Source organism: Stenella coeruleoalba (assembly GCF_951394435.1).
Source record: "Stenella coeruleoalba genome assembly, chromosome: 4".
Classification (NCBI taxonomy): domain Eukaryota; kingdom Metazoa; phylum Chordata; class Mammalia; order Artiodactyla; family Delphinidae; genus Stenella; species Stenella coeruleoalba.
This window is the reverse complement of record NC_137149.1, coordinates 114,700,408-114,721,310: the sequence shown is the minus strand read 5'-3', so window position 1 is coordinate 114,721,310 and position 20,903 is coordinate 114,700,408. Positions and strand designations below refer to the sequence as shown.

General features: G+C 39.3%; 1 protein-coding gene across 1 annotated transcript; it reads left to right on the top strand.

The window, feature by feature from the left end:
- The first annotated feature begins 7,273 nt into the window (after window positions 1-7,273).
- Window positions 7,274-20,313, top strand: HSD17B13 (hydroxysteroid 17-beta dehydrogenase 13). Its single transcript, XM_079920151.1, has 7 exons — window positions 7,274-7,487; window positions 9,205-9,312; window positions 10,330-10,461; window positions 12,191-12,297; window positions 14,401-14,538; window positions 17,882-17,998; window positions 19,965-20,313. Exons 1-7 carry the CDS (start codon window positions 7,278-7,280, stop codon window positions 20,053-20,055), a joined length of 903 nt encoding a protein of 300 aa, XP_079776277.1. The 5' UTR covers window positions 7,274-7,277; the 3' UTR covers window positions 20,056-20,313.
- Window positions 20,314-20,903: the final 590 nt, after the last annotated feature.

Below are 20,903 nucleotides of genomic sequence, written 5' to 3'. Positions count from 1 at the left end.
TTCAGTAGTTGTGGTACATAGGCTCAGTAGTTGTGGCGCACGGGCTCTAGAGCACAGGCTCAGTAGTTGTGGTGCACGGGCTTAGTTGTTCCCCGGCATGTGGGATCTTCCCGGACCAGGGTTCGAACCCGTGTCCCCTGCATTGGCAGGCGGATTCTTAACCACTGTGCCACCAGGGAAGCCCCATACTAGTCCCTTGATGTTTCTCAACCCACCAGACATGCTCCCATTTCAAGACCTTTGTACATTACTCTTTTCTCTCCAGATCCTTTCCTCCAGATATCCACATAACTAGCTCCCTCTTTCCTTTAAGTCTTTTTCCTTAGGTCTTTTCAGAATTTCTCACTCCATACCTAAAACTGCAACCCTGCTTACACAGCCTACACACATTTGTATTTCTCCCTCTGTTCTCTAATCTTCTCCTTGGCACTTATCATTATGGAGCATGCTACATATGTTGCTTACTTATGCTCTTTATTGTCAACATTGCCCTTAGAGTGTAAGCTTCCCAAGGGAAGAGATTTGTTTTGTTTTTAATATTCATTTATTTATTCTTTCATTCATTTGGCTGCTCTGGGTCTTAGTTATGGCATGCAGGATCTTTGTTGCCACGTATGGGAGCTTCGTTGCTGCACGCAGGATCTTTAGTTGCGGCATGGGGGATCTAGTTCCCTGACCAGGGATCGAACCCAGGCCCCCTGCATTGGGAGCTCAGAGTCTTAGCCACTAGACTACCAAGTAAGTCCAGGAGGTGATTTGTTTTTATGTATTTTGTTCACTGCTATACCCCCAATGCCTGGAACAGCCCATAAAACGTACCAAGTATTTGATATATTTTTTTAATGAATGCATATTTCTTCCATGATTCTAGCTCCTAAATATCTCCTTTGTACCACCTTCTTTCAGACCACCATCATTTCTGACCTGGATTACTGAAAAACCTCCTAACTGGTCTCCCTTCATCTCTTCTTATCCTTCTTCCAATGCAATCTCCAGCTTGCAGCGTTTCTAAATCTGATGATAGCAGTCTCCCACTCAAAACCTTTTACTAGCCCTCACTGTTGTTAAGACTCTGAGAGATTGAGCCTTTGCTGTGTCTCTATCTTCTCTCTACCTGACGCTCTGTGCTCCAAGACAGAGCTTCCTATTCCTTGCATGTGCCATGATCTCTCACCTCCTGGTACCCATACACCTGGTTTCCTATGTCTGGAACATTCGTATCCCCTTCATCATCCAGCTAACCCCTTCTCACCTTATCAATTTGGCAGTACACAGAAGCCTTGATGGTGAACTAATGAACCTCTCCAGAAAGGGGGGAAAAAAGTATTTATTTGAAAATATTACATTCTTAAACTTCTACTTGGCAGATTACTATAGTTAGACTAAACAAACTGTGGATTAAAACAATGTGCACAGATTCCATAACTTCCTCATCTTATGGCCTCCAAAGGAATAATGGCTTAGTGTTGATCTTGCTTTACACCATGATATACCACCTACCCATCATCAATTACAATATCATATCAACTCTTCTGAGCTCTACAGTGTGCAAGTGACATTCACAGAATGGCTCTGCTCAGAAGGTAAAGTCCAACTCGGATGATACCTCTGCCAATGTTCTCTCCACATTCTCCTTTTCCTTCCCTTTCTTTTGCTATGTAAATGCTATGATTAATATTACCATCATTATTATCTGTGTTCCAAATTATAAATCGCTAGTTATGCTATTCCATCTTTTTCCCTTTCTGGTTATCATTACTTGTGTAAAAATCATTACATTTCTAAAATTGACAGTCAGAGGGGTGGCTCTCAAGAGGGATATTAATTTAAAAGAGAAAAAAAAGCAGACTAAATTCAAAAAATATTTCAGTTTAATAAGAATCTAAATGTTATAGATGGTATTAGTTTAGTCAACAAAATTTTTCCAAAAGCAACTCATCCTAAAATGTAATGCAAAGAGAAATTAATGATAAACGTGATGTGCCTTCATTCATATCAGTAGGAAAAAACTGATGTAACATGTGATCAGAGTAAACTAAATGTTTTTACTTGTTACGAAAATTTGTTGAAATGAAGCCAATGATGTCATGAAGACATGCAAACAAAACTCTTCAACTCTTAAAAAAAAAAAAAGCAAGGGGGGTAGATTCTATGTTTCTAGCATTTGTTGAGAAAGTTAAACCTGTATTTGAGGAATATGAACATTCTCACCCCAAGATAACAAAAAAAATAATAAAAGGTAGTTTTCCAGGTGATCTCAGTCTGAATGAAATTTCTCAGCATCCAAACTATTTGAGCATAATGTGAACTAAGTAACATTAACAAAGTGATTTTCACTTTCTCAAAGTTTCTTAATTCTTGGATAATACAGATATCCCAGAAGGTAAAAGAATCTAGATCCTGCTATAAAATTTTTCATTGCCTTTTAGAAGTATATCAGTAGTACATGAATTTGCATGGTGTGAGTACTCTGGTCTGGCCCACTCTGAGCAAGTGAAATATTGAACTTAGAGGCATTCAACCTGAAAACGGATTCCTGATGTTGCAGCCAGCATGAAGTCTGATCTAAATTACCTATGTTAACATTTAAATATTTAAATGGATCCATATAAACATCACTGCAAACCTGCATGCAGACTGATATGGTCAAGTACTCTTTTTTTATAAATACACTCAGGGTTAAAACTTAAAGAGCCAATTATACTCTCTCCAATGCAATATAGTATAGCCTAGGTCAGGATGCCTCAACCTTGGTACAACTGACACTTGGGGCTGGATAATTCTTTCCCTCAATGCACAGGGCTGTCTGTGGATTGTAAGATGTTTAGCAGCATCCCTGGCCTTTACCCACTAGATGCCACTAGCATGCCTGAGGTGTGACAACCAACAATGTCTCCAGTCATGGCAAACCGTCTCCTTTGGGGCAAAAGTATCCTTGGTTGAGAACTATTTGGCTGGTTGGTTTTAACTTAGTCGGTCTAAGTTAAAAGTTGGGGCTCTGCAATCTGACTTCCTGAATCCTAACTCAATGTCTTACTGGCTATGGGACTTTAGCAAGTTACTTCACTTTTCTTTCCATCAGTTTCTTCATCTGTACAATGCTCATTCTAATAGGACCTACCTCAAATATTTCCTGTGAGGATTAAATAAGTTGTTACATAAAGCCCTTATATCAGTCTATGGCAAATAGTAAGCACTTAATAAATTTAAGCTATTACTATTATTATTATTTGGTTTATATAACCATTTACTACTTGAAAATCTACTTCATATACATGCTCTCTCATCTGAGTCTCATATCCCCCTTGTGTGTGGGTATGTGAGGAAGCTTGAACTTATGATGTGTTGGTAAAGGTCTGTGTTGGGTAAAAGCATTTTACCCAGAAGCATTTATTTTTATCATTATTTTCCAGATAAGAAAAGTGAGACATAGAAAAAATAAAAAGAATTGCTTGAAGTCATGCCACTTTTTGTGTGTGTGTGGTAAAATATACATAATATAATGTTTACTACTTTAACCATTTTTATTTGTATTTTATTTTATTTTATTTTTTATTTTTAAATCTTTTGGCCATGTAGCATGTCGGATCTTAGTTCCCAGACCAGGGATCCAACCTGCCCCATGCATTGGAAGCATGGAGTCTTAACCATTGGACCGCCAGGGAAGCCCCTTAACCACTTTTAAAAGTAGAGTTTAATGGCATTAAATATATTCATGTTGTTGTGGAACCATCACCACCATTCATCTCCATAGCTGTTTTTAAACTAAAGTATAGTTGATTTAAGATATTGTGTTAGTTTCAAGTATACAACAAAGAGATCCAGTTATACATATTTTTTCAGATTACTTTCTGTTATAACTTATTATAAGATATTGAATGTAGTTCCCTGTGCTATACAGTAAATCCTTATGTTTATCTATTTTATATATAGTAGTGTGTACTATTAAACTCATACTCCTAATTTATCCTTCCCTGTCCTTTCCCCTTTGGTAACCATAAGTTTATTTTCTATATCTGTGAGTCTGTTTCTGTTTTGCAACTAAATTCATTTGTATTATTTTTTTAGATTCCATATATACATGATATCACATAATATTTGACTTAATCCACTTAGTATGATATCCTCCAGGTCCTCCATGTTGCAGCAAATGGCAACATTTCATTAGTTTTTATGGCTGAGTAATATTCCATTGTATATATTTATCATGTCTTCTGGGAATAGGCCCTTTATCTAAATTCTTTAAGCAGCTTATGGAGAAGTAAAAAGAAAGACTTCCCAAGTCTTCTGTTTCTTAAAAATAATCAGCCTAAATTAATCTTCATGCCAAGGAGACACATTTCGGGGTGGAAAATTTTGTTCCCTTATTATGCATATATCACATTTTGTTTATCCATTGATGAACACTTAAGTTGTTTCCACTTTTGAGGTATTGGAAGTCACACCCCCTTGTAAGTGAATACTTCTGGCTCTTGGTCTAATGCTCTTTTCCAAATTATCACAAAGGGAACTGGTATAACCTATAATCTCCCCCAAACACAAGAGGTTTTCAGGGAAATGGGCATCTCATGTAAAATGATTAGCAAATTGAGACATATTGAGCTTTTATGAATAAATCAATCAAACTAAGCTTGGTGAGTCCATGCTTTAAGATTCCTTAAGATAATATCTCTACTTCCTTCTTTTCCTTCATTAAAAAACAAAACCAAATCAAAAACATTTCACAGAGAGATACCAAGCAACCATTAGCTGATGCAGTATCTCTAGGATTATTTCTAGAGGTAAAACTTCATGGTTGTGGACAAAGAATTGCTGCCTGCCATTTTGTAAACAATAAATGTTGCTTTCCATCAAGCCATCAGCCACTGCAGCTGCCCAACCATGCACCTTGAGGGGAATTCAGGATAGAGAAAAACAGGATACTGGCCCAAAATAGTTAAGATGCATATCAAAGGAATAATGTCAAGGAGCCCAGATTCTTGCATCTTCCCATACATAGAAAAGCACTAAAATTATTAACTTGAGATGTCTGTTTTGTGTGATTAGCAATAAACTTTGATGTTTGACTACATTTTTTTTCCCAGCAAAAACTACTATATATCCTGGTTCTGAAACCACAGAAATGCATCTCGGCGGCAGGGGGCTCGGAGGAGCTCTGGCTCTTTTTGTCTCAGCATAAAAAGAATTCAGTAAAAGGCAAAGTGATAGTTAAGAAGTGATTTATTAGAATAGGACACTTGTGAGCTTACAAACAAGCAGGCAGGCAAGCAAGCGTTAGTGGGTTACATTTTTATAATCAAAGGAAGAGCGGGATTGGGGGGGGAGACCATCTTCTTCCTCCTTCTTCGAGTCTTCCATCAACTCCTCCTAACTGTTGGGTGGGGGAGTTTTTGGCACTATGTGGCCCATCCGGGACTGTCATGGTGCTATGGAAAAATTATTTCAGGTCTCAGTATAATGACGGTCTTTCACTTTGAAGTGTCACCTTTCCCAAATTACTGCTTGTTATGTGTGAAGAGAGCATGTCCTGGGGGTCATTAACTTGTTGACATTCACTGGGCGGGATGTAGGCCTTATTTTTCCACTATTGTTTTATTGTCTTCAGGCATGACTCATGCCTCCATTGCATGGTTTTGTTGCTAAGCAAGACTGTCTGGCTTTGCTGCTAAGCGATTTGCTCTGTTTCACAAGTCAAGCAAGCCCACAAAGTTGCAAGATTTTCCCATTGCTTTCTTGAGTGATCGTTGACTTACTGTGGTTTCCCAAAGCCCCCGAAAGTTCCCTCTCTATCTACAGTCCCCTAGTGGGACTTCTAATTTTTTTTTTTTGGCTGCATCATGCAGCATGCAGGATCTTAGTTCCCCGACCAGGGATTGAACCTGCGCCCTCGGCAGTGAAAGCACAGAGTCGTAACCACTGGACTGCCAGGGAATTCCCTAAACTAACTATTTGATTACCCTACTCTATCCCTATCAGCTCCTCCTTTACCTCTTTGGAGCAGTACACTGTCTGAGAGGGTATAACATCAGGCTATAGTCCTCAGGCCACCAAATAAAACATAATTCTCATTTTTTAGGTTGTGCATCTTTTTTTCAGTTGCCATGGTGAAACATAGAACAGAACTGCTTCTCAGAAAGTAAGTCCATATTATGCCAGAGAGCTGCTTAAGAATGATAAAAGAAAGGTGCTAATGTTTCTCCTGAATTTAAAAAAGTGAGTTTTTTTATTAGCAGAATAAAAAGAATTGGTCCTAATTAACTTTGGGCAAATAAATCAGAGTATTGATTTCACTACAGTAATAAATATTGATTTTTTTTAATAAATTTATTTTACTTTATTTTTGGCTGTGTTGGGTCTTTGTTGCTGCGTGTGGGTTTTTCTCTTGTTGCGGAGAGCAGGGGCTACTCTTCGTTGCGGTGTGCAGGCCTCTCATTGCGGTGGTTTCTATTGTCGCGGAGCACTGGCTCTAGGTGCGCGGGCTTCAGTAGTTGTGGCGCATGGGCTTCGTTGCTCCGCAGCGTGTGGGATCTTCCCAAACCAGGGCTCGAACCCTTGTCCCCTGCATTGGCAGGCGGATTCTTAACCACTGTGCCACCAGGGAAGCCCCAATATTGATCATTTTTCTTCAGAAACTGAACTGAAAGAAAAGTGTGCCTCCTGAAAGTAGAGGAAGTTTAAAACTGCCTTTACTGTGGAATGTAATAGCAATTAGCACATGGGAATAGGCATGGACGATGGAGGTACAAATGTAGAGAAATGGAATGATAGATACAATAAGAGGGCACCATTTCATTGAACTGTTAGCTACCATAAATCCCATGACCTGATTTCACTCCAATGATAAATGGTTTACTTTTAAATAACTTATGCCCTATACTATGCTTGCATTCATTTTAAACTTAATTGAGTATGAGCTGAATACAAAATAAAATATCAACTTTTAAATCAAGGTATATAGATGTCAAATCAGTGCTTGAAAACTAGTAAAATATAGTATTAAACAACAACAACCAAAAAGAAAATCCAGAGAGGACTTTCTCTTGAGTTCCCTTGTCCCCGTGGCAAGTTTTTACTAGCAATTGATACCACTTCAAAAGCTCAAAGTGCATCTAACGCATTAGAACACATGGACAAAGCCTGCCTGCAAATCTAGCTTACCTCTGCCAGTCCCATCAACACCTGGAACACAGCTCTTCCCTGGAGCTCTCTGAAGAGGGTGGCTCTTTGCTGGGACTAGACAGGGACTGAACCAGAGGAGAAGAGTACAGAGCAGAGCCATGAATATTATCTTGGATCTCCTCCTGCTTCTGATCATCATCATCTACTCCTACTTAGAATCCTTGGTGAAGGTTTTCATTCCCCAGAGGAGAAAATCTGTGGCTGGAGAGATTGTTCTCATTACAGGAGCTGGGCATGGAATAGGAAGGCATACTGCCTATGAATTTGCAAAACGGAAGAGCAGACTGGTTCTGTGGGATATTAATAAGGTACTGGATTCATTTACCCACCTTTTAAAGTTACAAGTGAGACAGGTGTTTAAAAACTTATTTGACTTGGGGCTCCCCTGGTGGCGCAGTGGTTGAGAGTCTGCCTGCCGATGCAGGGGACACGGGTTCGTGCCCCGGTCCGGGAAGATCCCACATGCCGCGAAGTGGCTGGGCCGGTGAGCCATGGCTGCTGAGCCTGCGCGTCTGGAGCCTGTGCTCGGCAACGGGAGAAGCCACAACAATGAGAGGCCCGAACTTATTTGACTTAACATTTGCTTATATTTGTATTTGTCTTTCTCGAAGTTTGGTAACTAAATTCCCTGGAGCCTTACTCTACATATGCATCAGGATAGGATTTTTGTAGTAGTTGTTGTTTAAAGTACAAGTGCCATATTACCCATTACATCTAGTTGCGGAGAGCGAGTTGGAAGAGGACTATGGTCATGGCACCCAATAGCTTTTTTTTTTTTTAAGATTTATTTTTTATTTATTTATTTATTTATTTTTGGCTGTCCAGGGTCTTAGTTGTGGCATGGGATCTTCATTGAAGCATGTGGGACCTTTCATTCCTGCTTGAGGGCTTCTCTCTAGTTGTGGCATGCAGGTTTTCTCTCTCTAGTTGTGGTGCGCAGGCTCCAGCGCTCATGGGCTCTATAGTTGTGGCACATGGGTTCCAGGGCACTTGGACTCTGTAGTTTGCACGCAGGTTCTCTAGTAAAGGAGCACGAGCTCACTAGTTGTAGCACAAGAGCTCAGTTGCCCCTCGGCATGTGAGATCCTAGTTCCCTGACCAGGGATTGAACCCGCGTCCCCTGCATTGGAAGGCAGATTCTTTACCACTGGACCACCAGGGAAGTCCCCATCAGGATGGTTTGATGAAGGGAACATAACTGAGACCTTAGCAGTGATTTTTATGCCATGATATGCAAGTTTGATAACATAGACTCAGGAGCCAGGGTACTTCCAAATTGTTTAAATTGAGCAGACAATTTCTCTCAGCCTCAGTTTCCTTATCTGAAACGGGGATAATATTGGGTTGGCCAAAAAGTTCGTTCGGGTTTTTCTGTACGATGTTCTGTAACAGAAAGAACGTCGTACAGAAAAACCCGAACGAACTTTTTGGCCAACCCAATACCTCACAGGATAGGCAAGAACAGGGGTTAGCAAACTACAGCCAATGAACCAAACCTGGCCCCAGAGCAGACTGTTGAGCTAGGAATGTATTCTTTAAAGGTCTGGCAAGACAAAAAGCAAATAAAAAAGAAGAATATGTGACAGAATTTCTTCGTGCCTTCTCTCACATGCACGCAATCCTAAAATTTTTACAATCTGCTAGGTGCTTTACTGTCTATTACATAGTTGGTGCTCAACAAACATATGTTAAGTATATGTTGAGTATTCTTCTCCATACTCAAACATCTCCTTTCATGATACCACAAAGAGCAACATCTTTCAAGCATGTTCTTTAAGCTATGAGAATGTAGCAAAACAAGTGAAAACTCGTGAGACTTACATGAGCCTTCCCTGGCAGAAAAGCCAGGTATAATCTCTGCGAGTTAGGCAAGCGGTGCCTCTCAGGAAATTTGCTTACAAACAAGTGGGACATTTTGGACGTGAATTTTAATCTTAAAAAAAATTTCTTCTCCAATGCTTTCTCCCTCACTCTTGTCCCCTCACTGACCTACATCTTTTGGAATTTGCTTTTTTCCAATTACAGCATGGCGTTGAGGAAACTGCAGCTGAATGCAGAAAACTAGGGGCCATTACACATGTGTTTGTGGTAGACTGCAGTAACAGAGAAGAGATTTATGACTCTGTAAACCAGGTGAGACTTCAGAATACAAATTTCTTCCCATAATTTTGTGTCCCCTTACATGGAATATGAAAAGGTTCTTTGTGACTGCCTAATTTAAATTAGATTTGTTTTTTTTTTTTTAGCCTCTGCTAACTGAGGTAGTTGTGTGAACAAGGAAGGACATAAACCTTTTCCTTCCATATAATCCACTCAACTCTGCCTATTAATTAATTAATTAATCGATTAATTAATCGATTTCATTCTGGTTAGAAGTTTGAGCAGCTGCACAGAGTGACAGAGAAAAGATTTATCATCAGGGAAAAGGATAACTTTCTACTTTCATTTTAGTCCTATTACTTTTGCAGTAATTCCTTTATTTTTTCCTTTAAATATTTCCTCTTTGAGATTTTATTTATGTTGGTGCCAATCTAATCTTCTATAGAAAATATAATATTAATAATTATTATAACAATTTTTAAGGGTAAATATCAAATACAATGGACAAAGCACTCTGAAAATGGTTGTACCCTTTGATTTAATCCCTACAATAACCCTCTTAACCTCACTTGACAGGTGAGCAAACAGATTCAGAGGGTATAAGCCAGACCAGGTCATGTAGCTAGTAGGTGGCAGAGCCAGGATTACTCAATTAGTACTTTAAAAATATTTGGTAAGAACTGATATGTCAGACTAAGGTCATGTAGCTAGTAGGTAGTGAAAACAGGATTACTCAATTAGCACTTTTAAAATATTTGGTTAGAACAGATATATCAATCAACACAAATATTAATTTCATCTTATTGGTAAGTTTCAAAAAATATCTATGATGTACTGGGTACTGAAATTTAGCTGTTAAAAAAAACAGTTTACCCCAGCTTTATGACAGTGTCTTCTTGGCAAGCACTCTTTGGACGAAAGCTCTTTCCTGCCTGAACTCTGAGAGATATCATCAAACAGAATAAAGAATCTAATCCCTGGATGATATCAGCCCCAAAACTTTAAGTTTCGATACTACACCCAATGAACATGTTCTTTCTATTTCAACAGGTAAAGAAAGAGGTGGGTGATGTAACTATCGTGGTGAATAATGCTGGGGCAATATATCCAGCTGACCTTCTTAGTACAAAGGATGAAGAGATTACCAAAACTTTTGAGGTCAACATCCTAGGACATTTTTGGGTGAGCGTGAATCAGAAATATTCCTAGTTTGTGTATGTCTGACAATTCCTCTTAAGGTACATGAAGTTCATAATTGAGTTCACATCCTTCTGGATGGGAAACTCCATATTTTTGCCTTAAAACAACAATCATCCAATATTCATGTCTCTGACAGAAGGGCACAGATTTCAAGGGGACGTGACTCACCAGAATGTAGGCTAGTTAGTCTGCCTTATCCACCAGTACCTAACACAAATCCTGGCATGTACTGGGCACTCAAAAAATATTTATGGAGCTTTCCTAAGGATTGTCAGTGTACACCTTTTCAGTGCTTTAGAGAAAACACATACAGTGTACATTCACTTGTGACCTCATGTCATGGAATTTTAGAACAGAAAGGACAAAGAACTCACTACTTGGGTTATATAGGGGTTGGGTGTTCTTCTGGCTGGAACTCTGAGCAAAGCTCTAGGTCAGGCTGGAGCTTAGAGTTAAGGCTCTACAGACCTCTTATAATTGTTTGGTTTTGTGAGAGACTGAAATATGTCTTTGTAGAGAGCATTTATATGAATTAATCTTCCAGTGCCTCAATATTAGTGTAGAACATAGGACAGATCTGGATTCTGGAAGAGAGAAGAAAAAAAGAGATGTATTCCCCCATTTTCCCAAGCCCCTCACACATGCTAATGAGAATTAATTATTATGCCCACCAAACTACTTAGAGACCCCATGTATTCGTTGTCTACAGCTGCATAACAACTATATCAAAACTTAGTGGATTAAAGCCAGAATAAATGTTCATATTCCTCTCACAGTTTCTGTGGGTCAGGAATTTGGGGGTGGCTTGGTTTGGCAATTCTGGCTCTATGAATTTGCACAGGGTCCATAGGGTGCATTTATAAAATAGTATTGATATTTCTCACCAAACAGTAAAGCTTTTTGGAGGTAAAGAAAGACTTTTTGTTTCCTGTAACATCAACATATAATGCACAGTATTACAAATAGGGAGATACTAATCTCCCTAATCATGGTACATTATGACCATGGGTCAGTACAGGACTCAGCTTTTTCTGCTCAACTTGATATAGGTACACAAGATTTTAACTCTTCTCATTAGCAAGATGAAGCCCCAAACAAACAAACAAAAAAGTACATGATACCAGATTACCATACGGAATTTTCTCAGCTCTGAAAACTCTGAATTTTTCCCTTAATAATATTGTTTAGATGATGGATCCATAAAAGAGATTTTTGATTCCCTCTGAAGGGAAGAAGAGGGATTTTAAGATGAGTTCTTGGCATGTGGTATGCAGTGCACAGCACTCGATGCCAGCTCAAACCAATTGTTTTAATCTTTTTTTCATTTCTGTCATCGGTGGAGAAGTAATCATGGAATCTTGGCACGTATTTCATTTCATCGAAAAAGTTGTCTTAAATGACATTTTGTCTTAAAAGTAAAACTACCGGACTTCCCTGGTGGCGCAGTGGTTGAGAGTCCGCCTGCCGATGCAGGGGACACGGGTTCGTGCCCTGGTCCGGGAAGATCCCACATTCCGCGGAGCGGCTGGGCTCGTGAGCCATGGCTGCTGAGCCTGCGCATCCGCAGCCTGTCCTCCGCAACGGGAGAGGCCACAACAGTGAGAGGCCCGCGTACCGCAAAAATAAAATAAAATAAATAGAATAAAACTACCTAATTTGGAAACTTAACACCTGTGTCATTGTTTCTTTTGGTTCCGCAATGATCCTGAAGATCACAAAGGCACTTCTTCCAGCGATGATGCAGAGAAACCATGGCCACATTGTCACAGTGGCTTCACTATGCGGCCACGGAGTGATTCCTTACATTATTCCATATTGGTAAGTATTACTTTCTAGTAGTGCTATATATTTTTACACTTTTAAGGTTTTATTAGACCTCAGATTCCAGTCCTCATAACAGGTAATTTGTTTTATTTTTCTTTATTTTAGTTATTTCTGGAGAGCTAGAATTGTGTTTTCTTCATTTTTGAATCTTCTTACAACAAAAAGTCAAATGGCTTGCAAAAAATAAAAGCTATAAAAAGTCTCATAGCAGATAATTTGGATTTACAGAATGTATACAGTAGTTTAGAATAAACTCTTAAAAATGACTTCTCCTAAAACAAGGAAACTGGTTTTAAATGAAAAATCATTTAAAATATTTTTAGATTTCTGAAAACTCCTCCACAGAGCAATGAAAGAGAACAGTAATGCCAAGCATGTTTCCATTGTATCCTGGAATGAGTAGATGCTCATAAAGGAAATAAGGAACTAAAAAACAAAAAACAAAAAAAAAAAAAAAAAAGAAGGAACTCACAGACTAAGAAGCAAAATATAAGGAAGTCCAAATGAACACAAATCTATGCCATGGCCTGCATGCCCAAGATAAGCTAAACAGAGTGACTCCTGGATCAAAACATTTTTCAGTGTGCTTGTGCCATGAAAGATTGTGTGTGTGTGTGTGTGTGTGTGTGTGTGTGTGTGTGTGACAGAGAGAGAGAGAGAGAGAGAGAGAGAGAGAGAGGGATTGAGAGAAAGCCTTTACCGTATTAAAAGATGCAGATAGCATATTCCATGCTCTACCAAGGACATAAAGAAACGAAAGTGGGAACTCCCTAAAGACACACTATTTGCAAAATATCTTTTCTTCATACACTCCTTCAATGGCATCTCATTTCCTTATTCTGGTCTTATATCAACCTCATAGAAAAATTTAATTTGTTAACATTTTGGCCAATTCTTTTTGTAACAGCCAATACATGTGTATCAGTGGGTGGGGATGGGGGTGGATAGTTAGTTGGTTTATTACTTACCTACACATCCATGTTCAAGGTTGAATTTGGTCACGGACCAAATTATTTCTGACACCAAATGTAGTCACAGATGTAGTTAATTTTCGCTGTAGGTTAAGGTGTCCTTGCACATACATATGGTTGTTTCAAGCTGCCTCTAGCATCTTAAAACACAAATCAGAATTTCACAGATTAAACATTTAATATTGTTTTAATGTTTAGAAATGGGGAAACCCAATGTAACAGTTGTTTTCCTTTTCTCTTTTCCTTTAAGAGAGCAGCCAGCCTTTAACTTTATGGTTCTTGTCATCTGAGTCAAAAATACAATTAACATTACATAGCTTCTTATAGGTAATAAAGTTATTATGCATATGCTATTTGATTTAATCCCCAAGATGGCTCTATATTTTATTACCAGCATCTTTTTATAAATGAATTTTATTTTGTTTTTTGGCTGCACTGTGTGGCGTGTGGGATCTTAGTTCCCCAACTCAGGATCAAACCTGCACCCCCTGCATTGGAAGCGCAGTGTCTTAACCACTGGACCACCAGGGAAGTCCCTATCACCAGCATTTTAAAGATCAGAAAATCAAAGGAAGAAGACAAAGTAATATGTTGAAGGTTGCACACACTAATACACCCACATCACCTGAAGTCTTTTTACTCCAGATCTTCACAATGAAATTAAGAAGCCAAAGTGAACTCCGCATTTCAAAAGAGAAACTATCAAGAGAGAGAGAAATGTGTAGAGTCCCACAGAAGTTTGTTAATACAGATAGTAGTTACATAGTTTTTCTAAACATGATTTTCCTGATTCATATTTTTCAAAATAAAAACAGCAGTAAAAACTGATTAGAAAACAGTTTAAAGATTGAATGGAAAAACCTTGTAGGTAGAATGAGCAGTAAGCAAGTCAATCAAAGTTATTAAAATTTGTTCTATTGTTTATCACTGCTAATAAAAAAAATCGGTAAATTCAGAATTCAGTGAAATCAGATAAGAAAATGTAAATGAAAATAGATGACCAAGTGGAAGACTTGGGGGTTTGGCTTTTATGTGTTCTCAAACAAAATCAACATTTTCCTCTCACAGAAAGCTGAGGAATGTTTCACTTTCCCTTAGCTAACAGGGGTGGATAATTCTCTTACAGTTCCAGCAAATTTGCTGCTGTTGGCTTCCACCGAGCTCTGACATCAGAATTTGAAGCCTTGGGAAAAACTGGTATCAAAACCTCGTGTCTCTGCCCAGTTTTTGTGAATACTGGGTTCACCAAAAACCCAAGCACAAGGTAAGGTCAAAATCAAGTTAAGATGGAAATATGGCATGAGAAATTGGTATGAAACCTACATGAGAAATTTTTAGGTGGGTCAACTGAGAAAATAGAAAACAAAAAAACAAAAAAGGAAAAACATTTTTTCTTATTAATGTTATTGTATTGCCTTTATGTTTTCACTTTGAAATTAGATGAACAAAGGGGAAAAATGCATTAGGGGCTAGTAGAAGTGATCAGCTGCCAATGAATCAGGCATTGGGTATTTATTCGTGTCCAGGTGAAAGACTCAACACACACGCAGGTGTTAAGAGGGAGTGAGAATGCGGGTGGGTCGGATGGAGAGGTGTGCTTCGGTGGTGATGGCAAGAGTGTCCTCTCCTGGAAACCACACCCCCAAAACGAATGTTACCTCACCTCCCCCCTCCCGCTCGCGGTTCATCCTCCTCAATAGAGTATGGAAAGGCACAGGTATATGCCCCGTTTCCATATTCGACAGCACTGGCCACAGAGCTAGCACAAAGTACTCCAACATCTTCCAAACTTGCCTGATCCTAAGCGTCATCACTGTGCTTATATAAAAAATACATGTGCTTAGGCTCTTCCTTAGAGATTCTGATTCAGTAGAGTGAAACGAGCTCCAAGAATGTTTTGCTTTGTTTACAAGGAAACCAGGTAACTCTGGAGGCAGGTTTGCAAAACATTGACATAGTAAATATAACCACATGCATTTGATCATGGCTACCACTCTGTCCTCCTTTAAAATACAAACGTTCCGAGATTCCCTGGTGGCGCCGCGGTTGAGAGTCTGCCTGCCGAGACAGGGGACCCGGGTTCGTGCCCCGGTCCAGGAAGATCCCACATGCCACGGAGTGGCTGGGCCCGTGAGCCATGGCCGCTGAGCCTGCGCGTCCGGAGTCTGTGCTCCGCGGCAATAAGCTGAGTCTTTAACCCCTCAGTCAAGGTGAATTTCTTTTTCTTTTTTTTTCTAAACTGAGAACTATTTTTTTAAATTTTTTTTATTTTTGGCTGCATTGGGTCTTCCGTTGCTGCGCGCGGGCTTTCTCTAGTTGCGGTGAGCGGGGGCTACTCTTGCTTGTGGTGCGCGGGCTTCTCATTGCAGTGGCTTCTCTTGTTGCGGAGCACGGGTTCTAGGCACACGGGCTTCAGTAGTTGTGGCACACGGGCTTAGCTGCTCCACAGCATGTGGGATCTTCGCGGACCAGGGCTCGAACCTGTGTCCCCTGCATTGGCAGGCAGATTCTTAACCACTGCACCACCAGGGAAGTCCAAGGTGAATTTCTTGACCAAGTACTTTGTTTCTGGTAAAGGAGGATTTGAGACGATAAGAGAGGAGAAATTGGCCCTGAAAAGAGGAATAAAGCGGAAAGGTGAGGATAAGGACCCTAAAATTAATACACCTGCTTCACAATTTGCCTCGATTCTAATAAACATTCTGCTACAGGTTAACAAAATATACTGAGCTTGCTAATCTGAAGCCAATTTATTATAGGAAAGGAATTAGTCTTAAATATAGTCATTCAAAGGAGCTAACAAATTCCCTTTTAAGCTCAGCCTCGTTTGAAGCTACTGACTCTGAAACTCTGAATTAGCTGCGTCATCTCCAGAGCTGTAGCCACTCCCTGGCAGTTGAGTCCTTAACTGTGTTAGAACACAAGTACTTAACAAGTACACGGTACTGTACGTAAGTAAATACAGTGATATAATTGGGACTCTGGGCTCAGTTTTCTGAAATAGGAAACTGGGCCCAGTACAAATCCTCTTGGTAAGCATTCAGGCTTAGTGTGAGCCCAGAGTACCAGTTCTTCCAGAGGGGAAGGCAAAATAGATGACAAGAGTAAGGCTAATATGATCTCGGGTATGTGGGTTCCTGGGGGTGACCCTGGGGACTGACCCAGGCAATGCTGAAAATTTGGAATTGGTATCACCCAGACTACCTGATTCTGAACTTCCTTGGCAAAGGCTAACATGTCCATATACTAATGTGAGGCTTGGCTCAGAGACAGGGTTGATAGACCCAGGTAGGGGAAATCAGGGAGGGAAGAGGTAGTACCCAATAATTTAGAAAACTATTGATTTGTATTACTCTCTGCTGGCTTGCCACTCAAAGTCATGGAAACCTCAATCACATAATAATCTGAAGTAAATCACATGTATCTCAGGGAAGGAAGTTATAACAGTCACTACTTACTTAACTCCTCCGCACAACCTTTGTATTCACTAAGCCATTCAGCCTATGCCTAGACAACTTAACTTTGGTGCAATACTTTCAATCCATTTACATTTTAATTTCCTGTCATCATCTTACATTAATGGGCATTCTATACTGGTCTGTGGTTATGAATACTTCTCAAGAACCCATGTATACAGTCTTCAGTATAATCAAGGTCACACCTCTAGTTGTAATGTAATACTCCCTATGCATGTCTTGAACTCTCATTAAACTTCAGCATAGGCAAGTCAGCAGTGAATCTCAAGTACTAAATGCCCTCAAAACAATCCAGCTTTGTGGGATACCTCCACAAGAAAGCAAGTGTACTTAGCTATAGATTTCTCTTCTCATAAGAAGAAAGCAAGTGTACTTAGCTATAGATTTCTCTTCTCATATCTAACAAGCCCTGAAGAAAGATGCCACATGTTTCCTTTCTGTCCTTTGATCAGTCCTACCCACTACTCTTCCTTGCCTGGCTCCTCTTCTCTTCTATTATCTAATTCCTCACCACCATTTTGATGTTTTGACTGAGTGAGCCATGAAACACACCTACTGGATGTGAAAGTGGTAGATTGTGATAACAAAACATCAATGTGGCATGGGGGAGGGAAGGCAGGTGGCATTTGTGCAGTGAATCCTGGAAGCTTTTATTTTTTTATTATTATTTTTTAAATAAATTTATTTATTTAATTTATTCTTTATTTTTGGCTCCGTTGGGTCTTTGTTGCTGCATGGGGGCTTTCTCTAGTTGCGGCGAGCGGGGGCTACTCTTCATTGTGGTGCATGGCCTTCTCATTGTGGTGGTTTCTCTTGTGGCAGAGTACAGGCTCTAGGCTTGTGGGCCTCAATAGTTGTGGTGCACGGGCTCAGTAGTTGTGGCTCGTGGGCTCTAGAGTGCAGACTCAGTAGTTGTGGTGCACGGGCTTAGTTGCCCCATGGCATGTGAGATCTTCCTGGACCAGAGCTCGAACCCATGTCCCCTGCATTGGCAGGCGGATTCTTAACCACTGCGCCACCAGGGAAGCCCCTGGAAGCTTTTAAATCCTAATTAGTGAAAAGATAATTTTCCTGCTTTTGCTAATTATAAAAAACAACAAAAAGGACCAAACTTTTCTTTTTTAATCACAGACTATTCCCTGTATTGGAGACAAATGAAGTTGCAAGAAGCTTGATAGATGGAATACTTACCAATAAGAAAATGATTTTTGTTCCATCATATCTCAATATCTTCCTAACACTAGAGAGGTAAGTACAGCACAAAACACCTAAAATACTACAACACTGATAGAGCTATCATTATGGAGAGTTTTTCAGTTGTGAAATTTGCCATGGAAATTCTCCATGCCTGGGGAGAAGAGTTAAGTTTCCTCTACTATTACCTTACTCAATCTATAAAAAGAGAATGATTCATTTTCTCTACTCCATCTATTACCTCTGGCCAGTCTTTGCCAGAGACTATTCTAACTGAAGGAAAGACAGTTTAAAGAGAGAATGCAATATGGTGAACTAGCTAAAAATAAAGGGTCTATAAAGAAGCCTGCTGGGGGTTTGATTAAGACTGCATTGAATCTATAGATCAATTGGGGGAGAGCAGACATATTAACAATATTGAGTCTTCAAATCCAAGAGCACAAAGAACACAAGGTACCTTTTTATTTTTTCATCTTTCTCAATATGTCTACACAGTATTTTGTAGTTTTCAGTGTACAAATCTTACACACCTTTTGTCAGGTTTATCCCAAAGTATTTCATGGTTTTTATGCTATTGCAAATGGCATTTTTTTTAATTTTCTATTTCCCATTGTTTGTTGCTAGCATATATTTGATTTTTGCACTTTGATCTGTATTTAGCAACCTTGCTAAACTCACTTCTAGTAGCTTTTTTGTAGATTCTAACAGACATTTTTACACAGATGATCATATTTCCTGCAAATAAAGATACTTTTACTTCTTTTTTTCCAGTCTATATGTTTTTTATTTCTTGCCTTATCACACTGGCTAGAACCTCCTATGCAATGTCAGAGAGGATTGGTGAAAACACACATCCAAGTGTTGTTTCTGATCCTCAGAGGAAAGTAGTCAGTCTTTCACAATTAAGAATGATATCAGCTGTAGATTTTTTTCATTTTCTCTTTATCAGGTTGAAGAAGTTCCCTTCTATTACTACTTTGATGAGCATATTCATCAAGAGTAGATACAGATTTTGTCAAATGCTTTTACTGAATATGTTAAGGTATTATGGTCTTTCTATTTTAGTTTGTTTATATGGTGCATTACACTGACTCGTTTTAAAGATTAAACCAACCCTGCATTGTAATGTCATTGTCTGATTTTTGTGTCAGGATAACACTTACCTCATAAACTGAGTTGGAAAGTATTCCCTCCTCTTCTCTTTTCTGGAATAACTTGTGTTGAATGGGTATTATTTCCTTCTTAAACATTTTGTAGAATTCAACAGTGAAACCATCTGAGCCTGTTGTTTAGCCTCTTAGCTAAACAATAAGCTCCTCAAAGGGAGTAGCCGGTTTTTTTGTTTGTTTGTTTGTTTGTTTTTGCGGTACGTGGGGGCCTCTCACTGTTGTGGCCTCTTCCGTTGCGGAGCACAGGCTCCGGACGCGCAGGCTTAGTGGCCATGGCTCACAGGCCCAGCCGCTCTGCGGCATGTGGGATCTTCCCGGACTGGGGCACTAACCCATGTCCCCTGCATCGGCAGGCGGACTCTCAACCACTGCGCCACCAGGGAAGCCCGGGAGTAGCTGTTTTTAAAGTACTTTAGTCTACCTTATTATAGAGGGCATAATATCAATAGATATTCAGTAAAAACTCAAGGAGAGGTGGAGAGGCAGATGGAATGGATTCTGGTGGTGTTGCTCTGTGAACTCTTAGCATCAGGATTCATTGACAGTTACAGCAATAAGCCTAGATCTTCAGTTTTAGGTCTTTACTCACATAAGATTTCATATAATAGTTGACTAATATGAGAAGGTGAGAAGAGTGGTATATATCAGTGCTTTCTTTATATTTGCATAATATTTGAACTGTGAGTATTAAAAGATACACACAAAAAAAAGAGAGAGGTAGATGTGAAGAAAGAACAGAAGAAAACTAAATGCAAACCAGATAACTCTCAGGGTATTTTTAACTGACAACAAAAAAGAACTCTGGTGTCAAAGATTTTAAATTGAAATTTTTTCATCTTTTTTTCATACAGATTTCTTCCTGAACGTGCCTTGGCAGCCATAAATCATGTACTGGATATTCAATTTGAAGCAGTGGTTGGCCACAAAACCAAAATGAAATGAATAAATGTGCTCCAGGCTGAGACGTATGCACCTTAATGATGTGGAACTAAGTTTAGAGTCAATGCTTCAAAGCTCTATTTCACATTTTTCAATGCCATTAATATTAAAAACATTGGTTTGGCACTAGCAGTGGTCAAATGAACAAGACTAATCACCTGTCTTTCTATTTCTCGAGATTATTTCTGTAGTTTTAATAGTCAGATCCATTTTTTATTCCATGCCTCTTAAAAACTTCTATGCTTACATAAACATACTTAAAAGGGTCATTTTTCTTTAAGAGATTTCATTTCTTTTCTTTCCGTTTAAAGGTGGACAAAGCTACCTCCCTGACCGTAAATACAAAAAGAACTTATTTACAGAGGGAAGTTTTAAGACTGTTCTTAAAGTAGTCTTCCAAACTGTAGCCAGGCCACAGAATGTCAGCAAGTACACAGTGTGAGTGAGCAGTTAGAGATCAAGTTAAGCAGGCAGCTGTGCTCCAAAAGGCAGAAAGATTACGCCTATGAAACTCAATGTTTGGGAGCTTTCTGTAGCTTCTCCATTTTTCATCAGCCCCAAACAGAGCTTTCTCACCTGATTCTGTCCCTTATATAGCTCTTATATCCACCAAGAGTGGACCCTCCACACTTTCTGCCCTTTTTATAATCTCTTAAAATACTATGACATTATAAAAGGTGACTCTTTCTTGAATCTCAGAGTATCTAAAATTTTAACCCCATGGTAACCTCTTCTTTGTAGTTTATGCTTTCACATATCATTGGTACCAGAGATGTTTAGACAGTTTTGAGCTTCAAAAATGAAAGCTAACACAGGGAAAGGAACTAGGCTGGCTACCTAATAGTGCACCA

Bases quoted from the DNA above. Each gene is read 5' to 3' on its own strand.
- HSD17B13 (XM_079920151.1), top strand. From the start codon at position 7,278: ATGAATATTATCTTGGATCTCCTCCTGCTTCTGATCATCATCATCTAC. The intron at 12,298-14,400 runs GTAAGTATTACT...ATTCTCTTACAG, and splicing joins CCTTACATTATTCCATATTG to TTCCAGCAAATTTGCTGCTG. The intron at 17,999-19,964 runs GTAAGTACAGCA...TTTTTCATACAG, and splicing joins ATCTTCCTAACACTAGAGAG to ATTTCTTCCTGAACGTGCCT.